The sequence below is a fragment of the Lygodium microphyllum genome, chromosome 20 (genome assembly GCF_053477565.2).
Source record: "Lygodium microphyllum isolate KBCC chromosome 20, Lygodium_microphyllum_v1.1.10, whole genome shotgun sequence".
Lineage (NCBI taxonomy): Eukaryota > Viridiplantae > Streptophyta > Polypodiopsida > Schizaeales > Lygodiaceae > Lygodium > Lygodium microphyllum.
This window is the reverse complement of record NC_141154.1, coordinates 77,546,005-77,561,365: the sequence shown is the minus strand read 5'-3', so window position 1 is coordinate 77,561,365 and position 15,361 is coordinate 77,546,005. Positions and strand designations below refer to the sequence as shown.

The 15,361-nt window shown below is 40.1% G+C and overlaps 1 protein-coding gene across 1 annotated transcript; it reads right to left on the bottom strand.

Moving 5' to 3' along the window:
• Positions 1-2,907: 2,907 nt before the first annotated feature.
• Positions 2,908-5,995, bottom strand: LOC148019056 (ABC transporter G family member 10-like). The gene has a single exon (XM_087701640.1). It carries the CDS (start codon positions 5,919-5,921, stop codon positions 3,537-3,539), a length of 2,385 nt encoding a protein of 794 aa, XP_087557766.1. The 5' UTR covers positions 5,922-5,995; the 3' UTR covers positions 2,908-3,536.
• Between the last annotated feature and the right edge of the window lie 9,366 nt (positions 5,996-15,361).

Below are 15,361 nucleotides of genomic sequence, written 5' to 3'. Positions count from 1 at the left end.
TTCGAGGTGAAAATTAAGGTGAACGAAGCTTGGGTACACTAATTAAGGGAAATCTAGCCATCTAGAAGACCTTTAAATGCATGGATTGAGGGTGATGGCAAGGATGATTTTCGTCTAATATTTGATTAGTTATGTATACATAAGAAGAAATATTATAAAAATAAGAGAAGATCACATCAAATGCTAATATAAATGTAGCTCATACTGTAGTGTTCAGGTAGTGAGCACTATTAGACTAAGAATTCAAGTTGGGGCAACAATAAATGGTTTGATAGATAATGTAAGACAATCTTGCACTCTAGTTGATCAATATGTTATGCTGGATCTTTCTTTATAAATAAGTTGAGATTTTATGATTATGTATTTTATGATTTATTTTACTTGAATCATAATATTTTATTTCCACTATTATGGTTAAATTATATTTCATTGTACATTTTTACTACTTTATCAACGAGAAAACATTACCACTATGAGTACAAAGATAATGAATTTCAAGGTTCTATATTTTTATATGTCTCATGAAAAGTATTCGTCCAACTAACTATCATGTTTATTTGGTTTAGAGAATAGTTCGCCATGCTTTCTAAAGTCTAAATTGAAATTTTTGCCACATATTCAATCACATAAAATCATACATAGGTTCGTAAAGTTATCCTTAGTGATATGGAGAACATAACACATACAAAAGGAGAGAATCAACCCAACCTAACAATGAATAGCTTCACAGTACACTCTAGGGTCTTTAGGAGTTAGCACCTTTTAGGGAGGGGCAAAGCACCATTCAATGTTGCTAGTGTTACCCGCTAGTGTGTTTCACAAGATAAAGAATCATATATATAAGAGTAGGGGTGGGCATGGTCGACTCCTAGGTGCTACAAGAATTGGATAAGACCCTAGTTGATAATATGTACCTCAACCTAACCATTGCTAACACCTTGGCTTGTTATCAAATTTTTTGTCATGAAATAGGTTGGCTCTTGGGGCCTTAGATGCAAAATGATAAACTAATAGAGGATTGGATGATATTGGGATAATGTCCTAGTCTTTTTAAAGAACAATAAGGAAGCAATGAGAGTTGTAACAAAAACATAGAAAATTTTCATGTAGACTTAGGGTGCAATCTCTTAGATTTTACAAGACATGAGATCCCTTAGGAGTCAAAGGATAGCAATAAACAAAGTCACAAAAGCAAAGATGCAAATACTAAAACTAAGATAGAGAACATTCACATACTAACATTGAGTTCCATGCACGATTTAGACAAGTAATTCCCTATCAAATCCCCATGAATATGGATGAGCTAAGTAGAGCACTAGACATGCTTAGGGCAAGACTGAAGAATAACGTTCTAGGCTACCTACATATGCTAAAAAAACTAGTTGGAGCCTACCAAGGAGGGGACTAGGATCCATGAACTCAACCCTATTTTATAACTGTGCCCTTTGATAGGAATGGATACAAAGGGAACAAAGATCTATGCATGGAGTGTTATTGGTTCATGTGAGGCAAGTGACTTTGAGATAAAGAAAACCCATTTTGACAATCATCTGTATGAGATTTGCTTGAAGGGTCAACCTACAATCCATGTCCCCCTCCCTAAAGTGATGGTAGCGCCCCTTGATTCTTTCCACGTTTATGGCTTTATAGAGTATTTGATGCAACAAAACCCTTCCATGTATTATATCATAGTTTTTGTCCTTGGCCTAGCATGTTACTAATATGCTATTGGAGTGCAACTCTATTGGATCATAACTAATCCTAGCAAAACCCTACTTTCCCTTTCACACTCTCAAAGTAGTCTAGTGGGCATCTTGGCTCCTATCGGTGTAGCTAACACTTACCTAGGATATCCTTCAAATGTCATGTCTGCTGCCACACATAGTTTTCAACAACTATATGTCTTGGTAGTATTAATTCCTTGTGACATGTGTAGGCCTTTGCTAGCATCTCTTTCTCTTCTACCCAATAGACATGTCTCCAACCATGTTGGGAGAGAACTTGAGAGAGACCTCGCGCAAGAGAGAGAGAGAGAGAGAGAGAGAGAGAGAGAGAGAGAGAGAGAGAGAGAGAGAGAGAGAGAGAGAGAGAGAGAGAGAGAGAGAGAGAGAGAGAGAGAGAGAGAGAGAGAATACCTTAAATAGAGAGATGGAAATGCTAAACTGAAGTGATGAGAGAGAGAGAGAAGTATAATATTTAAAAATCCTTCCACATGACAAGTGGAGAGGGTATCATCACCCTATAAAAAATTCTGTTAACATTCAATCTATAGAATTTTCGAGACTATTTTTAAGACGAAAATATGTTGCACTCAATGAAAGTTGTAGAACCCCAAGAATGAAGCCTTAGCTTTCGACGTCAAGACAGTGTACAACCCATCGAACTTGACTTCATTTGGAACCCTCACCAAGTAATGCAAATACAAACTGGCTGTGGAAAAGGAAGCATATCTTTGTTTAATGTGGGGTAGAGGAAGAATGAATATTGTACTTTGAAGATTCTAGGATCTCCTTTAGGCAACACTCCTCTCCTCTTTTGTATGATGGCTTTGCCACATCTTCATGCATCACTCTTTCCATTTCCTTGCACATCCATTGGAGGAATTTTGAGTGTAGAGTCATTGTCCAATCCCATGCCTTGACTATTGGGTGTGTGATGTTTAGCTACATTCTTGATGGCTACAACATCAGGTCGATGCTTCATTGGTGAACCCACCCTACATTTGTTTTAACCATGTGACTAACTCTTTCCTCATGCAACCTTCTTACCTAGATTGCTCCACTCATAAAATTTTATTATGGGTACTGCATCCCAGATTCCAAGCTTTGCAAGCTTCAAAAGGATGATAGAGATACAACATATTTGCAAACTGGAAATTTTAACATTAATGGACGAGAGAGAGAGAGAGAGAGAGAGAGAGAGAACCTTAAACTCAATGATCTCAAATATTACGAAGAAAGAAAGCAAAAGCATAAGTATTGTGAGAGTATTCCAGAGGAAGAAGCTTAACTCTCATTCATACCTAGCAATGCTGGGTAGCATTGACTAGAAGTACATAATACACGGGGGTTTAACAGCGAGGGACCTCCAACTTCCAAGTCTTGTTTTTTGGGGAAAAGCAAGTTTCTATCGAACTGGTCCATGTTCCTCCGAAATCACAACACTTTGTCTGTAAGCTGAGTGTGGATTACTAGGAACAGTATTGAAGAAATCTCGACACTGAGTGTGGATTGGGTATTGGGACTCTAGTTCTTTCTAGCTCTAATGGAGGAAGAGAGAGTCTGAGATATACTGATAATATAAAAACCTGAAGTCGTGAAGCTGTGAAAAGGACAGAAGTGGTGCTGGCATCCGAGAGTGACGGTACTGCCATTCAAGTTCAAAAAGGATTGCTGGCACTATTTATAGATGAACCTGTAACAGGAAACCACACAAATGTGCCAGCAGATGATCTATGTCATATCAACAGAAGATGGTTGCTTGTTTTTCCATGCAATTCATGAGACCTTTCATGAATTCTCAATGCATCGATCAGGCTACCTTCTTCTTCTGCACATCTTGCTCCTGAGAACCAAGTAGCCAAGCAACCTGTAAGAGCATATGAAGGTGAGCATGATTGCAAGATTCAGCCACTTGGAGCTGTTTTCGAGGCCAAGCTCCTGCAGAACCACATCGCCCGTCAGGCCACACTCGCCGCCGCCCAGCTCGAATCCCAAGCATGTGTTGCCCAAGCTTCTGTACTCGTTGATGAGCAGGGCATCCAACGGGTACTTGAAGAGGGAGATGTAGTGCATGAACCTCCAGTAATGGGGCATGTCTTGCTTTGTTATGAAGTAGCCAGAGAACAGGAAGAAGGCCCCCATGCATCCTGATATCACAGAGTTCCCCATGATGTAGTCAGGTACCAACGCCCCCAAAAATGCCACAAAGGAATTGGCTGTCAGTAACACCATCCACACCACAAGCACAAAGAAAAGAAAAGCAGCTCGATCTTTGCTCAATCCTATGAGATAATACACAGGTATGGCATATAGCACAGCCAGGAAGAGAAGAAATATCAGGAAGATCAGGAAGTTGGCAATGAGGTAAGAGGACATCCGGTAAGCTCCTCTTGATGTTTCCCGCAGCAGTACATGGCGCTCTTGCAAGAAGATGGGCAGTGCTTCTACTGTTGAGGAGAAGAGAAATGTGAGAGTAAATGCAAAAAAACCCAGCCTATCAGCTATTCCTCTTGGGTTGTTGCCCACATGCATATACACACTCCCAAGGGCAAGCCCGGCCACAATTGCTTGGGCTGTGCGCGCTGTGAAAAGCTCGTGTGTCCTGAAAATGTTTCTGGCAAATCTTTGGGATAAGATAATCACCTCATGACCACTGTGATTAGCAAATCCAGGCTTGTCAATCCTACAATCCCCTCCAACATTGCCAGCTGAAGTAGCAGCAGATGATTTGTTAGCAACTTGCATCATTAACACATTGCCAATCTCTTGAATTTGCATCTCCACTGCAATAGTACATGGAGATCCAGCCACTTGATCCACGTTCCCCTTGACATTATTCTCATTCTCATATAATGGGGACCCAATCACTTTATCAATATTGCACATTTCACGGAGGCTTAGTCCATCCTTTGCTAACATGGGTCCACTATCATCTTCTCCTTTCAGTAAATGAAAATCTGTGCCATATGATATCTCATCAATGGCATACTCCAACACATTCACATGAGCTGGGATCTTATGCCCAGCTTCAATCAACCGCATCTCCAGCATTTTCAATGACCCGTGGTGAATCACACAACCCTTGGCTAACAACAGAAAGGAATTTATTTGCTGCATGATCCTATACCCTGGCTGGTGGATAGTTAAAATGATTGTCCTTGATCGTGTTTTAGCCATGGAATGTAGCATCTCCACCACATTGAGAGCTGATGCACTATCTAATCCAGATGTGGGTTCATCCAACAAAAGCACACAGGGGTCGTGTATTACATCCACACCTATAGAGACCCTTCTTCTCTCTCCTCCAGACAAGCCTCTTATGGTCTCATTCCCAACTCTTGTATCGGCCACATGCTGCAGTCCGAGCTCTGCCATGAGTGAAGAGACCCTCTGTTTTTTGTCTTGTGTAGACATGGTGGGAGGCAACCTCAGGTTGGCACTGAAGAGAAGGGTTTCTTTGACAGTGAGAAGTGGGAAGAGGGCATCATGCTGGGGAATGTAGCCGGAGATGCGGCGGAAGGAGGATCCAATCATGGGTTGTCGGTTCACCAGGATGCTCTCAGGGGGGCTGGTGGGCTTGATCATGCCAGCCAGAAGCTCAAGTAAGGTGGACTTGCCAGCTCCACTAGGGCCTGCTATGGCAAGCACCTCTCCGGCCTTGGCTTTGCAGGTCACATTCTTGAGAATCAGGCTGGCACTTGGATTGCTGGAGCAATCAGCTTGTGCAAGGGGAGTGACATTGGAAGCTCCTCCTTTGCACATTAATGCACCTACATTAATTGGGACAGTCAAGTGTTGAGGGGGTGCTCTGTAGCAAAGACTGACTGTCTCTATTTCAAATGTCTTTGGGCCAACATTAACTGTGCAGGTAGGAGGAGGTTGGATGACTATGGACACTTGGGAAGCAGCTTTGCCACTAGCAGCTGCATCAGCTGCTGCTAAGACATGAATGGGCAAACTAGCTCTCACAGTATTCAGATTACTGCAGGTGGCAGTAGTCTGCCGAGGTGGCTTTGTGGCAAGCCCCAGCTCCAAATTATGAGTGTGCTTGTGATCATGGCATTGCAAGCCCTCTGCCGCGATACTCTTCTTAGGCTCTAATTGCTGCAATTGCAATGTAGCATCCACAGTACTGCAATGGATGTATTGATGAGATTTCTCTCCATCTAAGGCAGGATCGTGAGTGTGAGATGATGGCATATTGTGATCAGAGTTGAGATACTAATTCGAAGGAGTTGAGCGGAGAGAGAGAGAGAGAGAGAGAGAGAGAGAGAGAGAGAGAGCGCCCGGAGTATTGTGTGTGGCTGGGCTGTAGATTTATACTCGCTGAGTCGCTACGAGACTGCGCACTCACGAGCATGCACATTGCACTCATACGATCTGTCGATTATTGTTCGAATCGCAAAAAAGAAGATAAACAAAATTAAAAGAAAAGAAAACCATTAAGTGAAAACTTTGTGGTTTTTTCAAACGCTATGGCATGAAGTAAAACCAAGCTTATGCTTATGAAACCTTTTCTATTCCACTCTCCTAATGTTTGCACTTCACTCTTAAGGGCGGTTATGCACTGCAAGATAGGGTGCAATCTACCTTCAAAAGGCTTTACACACATATTTGCACCTAAGTATCTATACTAATACTCGTACTAATATTTGGTTGTGTAACATTGAAGCTTGTTGATTAACATACAGTTAACACCCCTCATTGCCTTTAAGCTACTTCACAATCATTAAGTGGTCTTTATTACCATTATTCCCCCTCACACTATAGAGTACAATAGGATGAGGAATATAGGTCATCTCATCCAACACCCATCAACTTCCTAACGAATACAAAATGCTCTGTTGAGAGACTTTATGTGAGTAGATCTACAAGATTTTGGTCAGTTGGGATCTTGAGAAGGTTAACAAACTTGTCCTCAATGACCTCTCTCATAAAGTGGTATTGCACCACCTCAATATGCTTTGTCTTCTCATGGAAGGCCAGATTCTTGGCTAGTTGGATAGCACTCATAGAATTCAAATGCAATGTAGGAACCACCTCAATCATAAAAAGGTTTGGCCTAACTAGAGAGCCTCCTTATAAGCCTCAATGACTACAACGTAATGGCCTTTGTAGTAAAGACTGGCATGCATTTCTGCACCTTGGACATCTAAGAAACACCACCCCCAACAAAGGTAAACACATAGCCAGAGGTGGATTTTCTATTGTGTGCATGTCCTACATAATCAGAGTTAGTGTACCCCATGACTCATGTATTCTAGCCACCATAACATACGTACATATTTGTTGTGCCCTTTAGGTATCTTATGATACCCTTGACGACATCCTAATGCCGCCTGCCAAGTGTAGCCATATAGCATGCCACAACTCCCATTGCAAAAGCTATGTCAAGACGAGTGGCTATCATGGTATATATCAAGCTACCCACTATGGATGTATAACGGAGCCTCTCGGCCTTTTGCTCATCAGACTGTGGACAATTGGCTTGGCTCACCTTCACATGAGAAGGCAAAGGAGATCCAATAGGCTTAAAATCCTACATATGAATCCGCTCAAGGACCTTTTAGAGGTACTCCTTTTATGACAAGTAAAGAAGCCCTTGAGAGCGAACACGCATAATGCGTATCCCAACAATATGTGAGGCATGTCCAATGTCTTTCATCACAAAGCTCTTATTTGAGCTGACTTTTTAGAGCATCTAACTCATGAAGAGTTCTCCTAGCAATCAATATGTCATCCATATAGAGTGCCACAATCAAAAGGCTACCATCACAAACTTTCTTCTTGTATAAACATAGATCCATATCACTGCATGTGTAGCCCTGTGAATGCATAAAAGCATCAAACTTGTGGTACCATTCCCTAGGTGCCTGGTTAAGGCCATAAATGCTCTTTCTCAATCCGCACACTAGGTGTGCCCTGTCTTTTTTCTCAAAGCCCTTAGAGTGCTCCATATAAATCTCCTCATGCAAGTGTCCATGTTAGAAAGTTTTCTTAATATCCATTTGATAAAGGGCCAGATCTAACTGAGCAATTAATACTAGTACCAGGCGTAGTGTAGTCATCTTGACTACAGTAGAAAAAACTTCCTCGAAGTCAACACCATGCTCCTATTTAAAATCTTTAGCAACCAATCTAGCCTTATAGATAGGCTTGGGACCTCTAGAGGTGCTCTTCAACTTATACACCCACTTGCATAGCAATGCACGCTTTCCACCAAGCAAAGGAACCAACTCCCATGTATGATTTTTCTATAAAGAGTCAAACTCTGACTGCATGGCCCTCCCCTAATAGTAACTATCACCACGGTGCATGGCCTGATCATAAGTGAGAGGCTCACCTACATCTATCACCATCACATAATCAATGGAGGGCTCAAAGTGCCTAGGAGGACATCTGGCTCTAGTAGAGCAACTGAGGAGCATGCACATTGGTCTAACATCATGGCCATGTACTGCTAGAGCATCAACTGCTACTACAGGCTATCTAGCTGATTGTACGGGATCAGGAGGCTCCTCGTGAAAGATAATCCTATGTATCTTGACTATCTACTCAGGTTGCTTATGCATCTTTTCCTCATGGAAAACTACATCATGGCTACAGATGGATTTTCGAGCCAGTAGATCCCATAGGTGAAGCCCATCTCACCTACATCCCCACAACCAAGAAAGATGTATTTTATATACTTAGGATCTAGCTTTGTGCACTTGTCCTTGGGTACATGGTAGAAAGCCTCACAACCAAAGACACACAAATGATCATATGAGGGAGGTATTCCAAACCACACCTCCTCTATAACCTAAAAGTTAATAGAATTGCAAGGAGATCAATTAATCAAGTGTATGGTAGTAGTCATTACCTCATCCCAAAACTATTGTGATAAGCCTGCATGGCTAAGCATATACTATGGACCCTTTCTTGTATTGCCCTGTGCATGTGCTCAGCCATACCATTCTAAGGTGGGATGTATGGGGAAGTCAATTGATGCTTAATACCCCTTTCATCAAAGGCTTTAGAGACTTGCTGACCCCCATTATCTGACCATAGGCATTTTAGCCTATACCTAGATTCGTTGTCAACCAATGCAAGCCAACGCTAAAAGGTAGCGAAAACATTAGATTTCAAATTTATGGGATATGCCCAGACCTTATGTGAGTAATCATCAATAAATGTGATAAATTACTTTGCACCTCCTAATGACTAATAGGGCAAAGGTCCACAGACATCAAATGAACAAGAGCCAGAGGCTCACCCAGATGTGCAGAGTTCTAGACTTCTTATACGTACTACGTGTCTACCTACCATACAAACAATGATCACATGACTCAGAATACTTATAATTAAGGGGCAAAATATACTGCAAACAAGTAAGCATTTTCATTCCCTTTAAGGACATGTGCCCGAGGCGACAATGCCAAAGAGATACATGTGGAACTGTAGCCACCGACAAAACATGATCTATGGATCCAGATACAACCAAGGGATATAAAGTGCTAGGCTTGGCACCATGTGCCAGAATAAGGTTCCCATGGGGATCTTCCAATAAGAATCCCCAAAGGAAACAAAGTAACCCTCATCATCTAGTATGCCAGTAGAGATAAAACTCATGTTGAGAGCTGGTACATGTCAAACATTATGCAAAGTAAACATACTACTTGAACCAAACAGCAATCGAATATCACCAATACCAACTATCTACAATGCCAAGTCATTTCCCAAATAGTCATTTCCCAAATGAACATATCCAGTCATACTACAATAGGAGTGGAACCACTCTTTATGAGGGGTCATATGAAAGGAAGCTCCTGAAGCCATCAACCAACACTTAGTAAAACTAGGCAAGGCAGCTATGACTCATCCAAAGAAGAAATTGCAAGTATGTAATCATCATAAGAGTAAGGTTGCTACACTATATTGATCTATTTGATCTTAACACTATTGGACTTAGCAGGGACAATGTTGTGATCATTCGACTTGTCCTATGCTTTCCCTTTGTCTTTTTCCTTATGCTTGTCATTGCACATTTTATGGCACTACGTCTTGATATGTCCTACTTTCCCACAATAATGGCATGTCAAATCAGACTTACATCCATGGGACTTACTACGAGACTATCCAGGGACTTATCTAAGAAGCAAGGATCTGCTTATCATAGAGATTACAGACTTTCTTCCAAAGATCCCATGCAAACTGCCATTTGTGACAACATTATAATAAACTTGCTTGTTGAGGGATAGGATAATTGTGGACTTGCAAAGCTCATCTAAGTCATCCCATACATCTTGATCGTGACCTTCATGCTTAATGCTTTTTACATTTGATCAGCCTAATCTAAGATTTTTGCACCAAAACTTGCCAAATTTGGGTCATCCAGTAGCCATAATTATTGCCATCCAACTTTTCAATGTTGAAGATGATACTGTCATTTGAATGGCCAGCCATACTATAAGAAAAAGAGGAACAGTACACACCAAACAAGTTATAATACCCGTAAATACCCCAAAATCACTACCAAAATAAGCAAAAAACAAGAGGTACAAACTCAATAGTAAGCTTTCCACAAACTATGATCAAAATAGCATCAAATGGAGGAGTCTTCTCTCATAAATAATATAACAGTTTGCAATTATAGCATGCTAAAAATAAGGTACAACACCATACTCAAGCTCACTACAAATAAAATCCAAAGCTCAAAATAACATCCAAGTGTCAAGTAAGAAGCTCCCATTAGAAAAAAAGTCAAATGCCAAATGAGCAAAAATCCTCATGTGAGTAGCATCCAAGCATCCAAGATACATCAAGTACATAGTCAGGAGCATAAGACCCAATAAAAGCTTTAAGATCGTAAGGTCATAGACCTTTGAAGCATCTAATGAAGTAGCTGACTATCGTTTTCAAATGTTTTAAGCTCAAATCAAATCTCAAATGCATTCAATAGCATAACCAAGCATAGAGCTTCAATGTCATGCACCAGTACATTTGATAGAATGCCTAAATAGCATGAAAGAGCATTAGGCATAGACTATCTTTGTTAAAAACTTGTTATCCATTGTATGTACAGTAGTAAAATGATAGTCAAGATTGAGAAAAAGTGAGCTCAATTGAAGCCCAAAAGCATTCTAGGAGCATGGCCAAGCATGTGGCATCAACCATAAACATCAATGTATCATCGCAAGGAGCTGGGAAGCATCAACAAGCAATATGCATATGCTTTCACTGATAAAGTAACCTTTGGCCCTACTTATTATAGCAATAAAAATGATAGTAAAACTAAGCCAAACATGGGTTCAAATCAGTTCGAAAGCATTCCAATACATTGGCCAAGTGTCCAGTATCAAATGAGCATCCCGAGAGCATCACATAAGCTAAGAGCATGATATTTTCCAGACAAATAGCATGCATCCCTATTATGACGATAGTGATATTTATGAAAAAATTGAGCTAAAAGAGTTCTCAAATCAGTCCAATAGCATCTCAAACCAATGGCATATGATCTCCCAAGTATCCTACAACAAAACATATGTATGCATGCATCCCTAGAAGCATATATGAGCCCCAAACATTGAAGATATGGTTGTCCCTATTTTATGACAGCATGCTGCCTTGTTTGCACACTTAATAGTTGAAGCTCAATGACTCAAAACCAATGCTCAATGTTAATGGTCGATGTTGGGAGGAGTGGTAAACAATGCCAAAGCCTTTGTCCAATGGCGAAGAGTGGTTGAGCTAGCAAAAATGCTTGAAAGTGGCCATAGCTGAAAAAACGTATTTGCATTTCTAGCCCTGAATATTGAGTTGAATACTCCCTGAAATAAGCTCAATGTAGGCTCAAGTTTTCCATGAGATATCCCCAATAGGTCTTGAGAAGTTCTAGAGCAATGAGGGCTCAATATGAACCTCAAGAGGTTGAGCTATGGCTGCCAATGGTGAAACCCTGGTGTAGGTAACTCGAATGAGAGCTGAAGCAATGCCTGATTGAGCTCAAGCTCATGGAGAATGTGGCTTTGATACCAATTGAAGGGAGAATTCCAAGTGGAAGCACGAGAAAGTGGAAGTAAGGGAGGTGTGAGCTATGGCGGATGGAGCAAGAGAGCAAGAGAGAGAGACTCAAGATGTGGGAACTCCAAACAATCACAATGTGTGATTGGCCTTCCCTTTACTCAAATGTCACTAAAGGAATAAAGAATGAAGTGACAGTGTTGGGCACCCGCCGATGCCACTTGCAGCGTGCAGGTGTGGGTATTATCAGTGTAGTTATACATGGGTGGCTAGGCACATGTGCCTTTACCTCCAACATATGGTGCTAGCTCTATATGTATATTCTTGGTAAGCATCCCATGGAGGATGAACTTTCGTGGTAGTTTTAGGCTACATTTGGAGTAAAAACATCACTTTCATAGTACCACTTTGTCAATAGGGGTTTCTTCTTGGTTTTGTGGCATGTAAAGCTGAGAGTGATCTCATTTTAGGATCTATCATTTGCTATAGGGATAAGCTTGTGTATACTGTGACACGGCATGAGGACTGCAACCTAGAAGATGTGTTGCAAATCAAATGCCTTGTATAGGTCACAACTTCTTGAGCCTCCCATCATGGATGAATAGCAAGCTTGCTACCTTGCGTAAATATTTTGAAAGACTAGTCTATGTGCCAACCACAGCTACCCCTAACGGCCTACTCAAAGTAAAAAAAAGGCATGTGACAAGAAGAAGCCTATCATAGAAATGCTTGAGTTGTTTGATGTTAATGTCATTGAACTCTAAGTTGGTGTTAAGTTCTCTACATTTTTGGACACTTTCTTTGTTTGTGTTATACTATATGAGCTCAAGATTACGGACTATTGGACACACTCCTATTTTCTTAGGATCTTCAACATACAAAGTCCTTGGGTTAGCTCTTACCTAGCCACTCACATGAGTGAGATGAACTCAACGATTAGCTTGTAGGGAGCTTGCTATTGCATAATGGCAACAAACTCCAAGATCCAAGTGCACACCTGTTCACTTCTTGTCTCTTCTTTCTCCACATGTGCAAGAGAAGGTATAGGAGAAGATTAGAGAGTTCTAAGAGAAATGGAAGAAGCTTCACTTGCCATGGTCCCTTACTCCCTTCCTCTCTCTCTCTCTCTCTCTCTCTCTCTCTCTCTATATATATATATATATATATATATATATATATATATATACAAAAGCAAGAGCAAGGAAGCAAGAATATAAAGTTTGCACACACATGAATAGCTTGTTTTATTCTTTCTCGTTCTTAAAATACATAAAATTTAAGAATAGGGTTTTTCCATACCCTTTGGGCATCTTGCCCCTTTTTTGGTCCTTCTAGCTGGTCATGGCTCTTTTTACATGTTTATAGACCTCATTATATGATTGAAAATTGACCAATACACTTGAAAACTTAAAAATATCAATTAGGGTTATTACAAATCACATGGGTAGGGAGTGGGATCTCATCCAAATAATAGCATAAAATGTAACAAAAAACTGTTACTTTGTTAAAAATTTACGAGCCTCTTTTCTTTCTCTCTTCCTTGCAAATTAACATAGAGACAATTCGAAATACTCCTATTGTTTTAAAAGCTTAAATCTATACAAAGTCCTTGGGGTAGGTCTCACCTAGCTATTCACATGATTGATAAACTCAATGATTCACTTCAAGTGAGCTTGCTACCACATAATGACTACAAACTCCATGATTGCACACACCCCTTTGCTTCTTGTCTCTTCTTGCTCCCCATGTGTGAGAGAAGGAATATGAGAAAGAATAGAGAGCTCCAAGAGAAATGGAATGAGCCTCACTTGCCGTGGTCCTTTACTCTCCCTCCCTCCCTCCCTCCCTCCCGCCCTCCCTCTCTCTCTCTCTCTCTCTTTCTCTCTCTCTCTCTCTCTCTCTCTCTCTCTCTCTTCTCTCTCTCTCTCTCTCTCTCTCTCTCTCTCTCTCTCTCTCTCTCTCTCTCTCTCTCTCTCTCTCTCTCTCTCTCTCTCTCTCTCTCTCTCTCTCTCTCTCTCTCTCTCTCTCTCTCTCTCTTTGAGGATCTAGTTGGTGAGAGACTGTAGTGATATGTTATTCTCAAGGTGATAGGTCTCCGAGCAAGACCAAGAGGGTTTGCCCATCATGTGCCTTGAGGTTATGACGTGGAAAAAGGGGATAGTGTGTTGCCTAGGTGTAGTAAATGTGCATATGCTTTTCTTTTTTTCATTTTTCTTATTTTTTCTCAAATAAATACAATAAATGACAATGTTCAAGTGATGAAATAGAGAAATAATTCACTTAGGAAGTGACCTAAGTATGTAATGAAGACAACCTTTATTGAAAACATATTTTCTGATGTGCTCATGCAACTATAGTGATGCCTCTAGGTAAAAAGGATATGTACACATAGTGAAGCTAATCTGCGTCTTCCAATAAATTGGGTACCAAAAGTTGACAATAGTACGATGCAGAGGTGAAGGTGAACCATCACCACTCAATTGATTCTAGAATTGATATAAAAAAAGAATGGAGAAAACCTATCTTCATAAGATGCTAATGGTTGTTGAAGGATCTTGATGAGGAGTCGGAGACAATTATAGGTGGTGATGAAGGATGGATAAGGGTAGTCAGTGTATTGTTTTAAAAAATACGCAAAGGAAGATACTAGGATAATGGGCTGAATAAACATGTCTTGTCAGTGCTTGGGGATGCATGGATTAAATAAACATGTCTTGTCAGTGCTTGGGGATGCATGGGTTAAATAAACATGTCTTGTCAGTGCTTGGGGATGCATCTTATAGAGCATCTAAGATACTGCATGGGTTCAAAGAAGAGAGGTTTTTATTTAGCAAAATTTTTAGGATTATATACACAAAAGGGATCTTTAAAGTACAATTTTTAAAAATATTGTAAGTTTAGTAAAGTAAAAGGGGTCATTTTATGGGCTTATAACATGTAAATCCTTTGTATCACGTGCATGCAAGGCCTATTTATAAACACTCTTATCTATAAATTTAGGCATAGTAAAACATACTCTTTTTCTATTCAATTTGTAACTAACCCCTTTATATGGTACCCTTTTGCATTGTAAAAATGTATAAAAATTGTTTTCTAAAAATCCATTCTTTTGAACCCATATGATACATTTACATATTTGTAACAGACCTTCCCAAGCTACCAAAATGAAACTACCCCATTTTGGAATTAACAAGTGGGTTTGGGAAGCCTTCATCTATTCCTAAAAGGAAGAGTGAGAGGATTCACTCTTCTATCCCTATGCAAGAGGCATGGCTAGGAATATTAGAAAAAAGAGCATGGTAGGTACAACTTTCCAAAGATCCCTAACATTAGAGTGACTTACATGGACACTCAAGGGGTGTGTCTATAAGAAATCATATATATAACATGTGTTTAAAAGGTATCAACAAATATGTAAATGTATCACATGGGTTCAAAAGAATGATTTTTAGAAAACCATTTTTATACATTTTTACAATAAAAAAGGGTGCCATATAAAGGGGTTAGATACAAATTGAATAGAAAAAGATTATATTTTACTATGCCTAAATTCATAGATAAGAGTGTTTTTAAATAAGCCTTGCAGCAGGTGATACAAAGGATTTACGTATAGTGAATCCCACAACTTTAGTAGACCC

Coding starts and splice junctions, on each gene's coding strand:
- LOC148019056 (XM_087701640.1), bottom strand. CDS start 5,921: ATGCCATCATCTCACACTCACGATCCTGCCTTAGATGGAGAGAAATCT.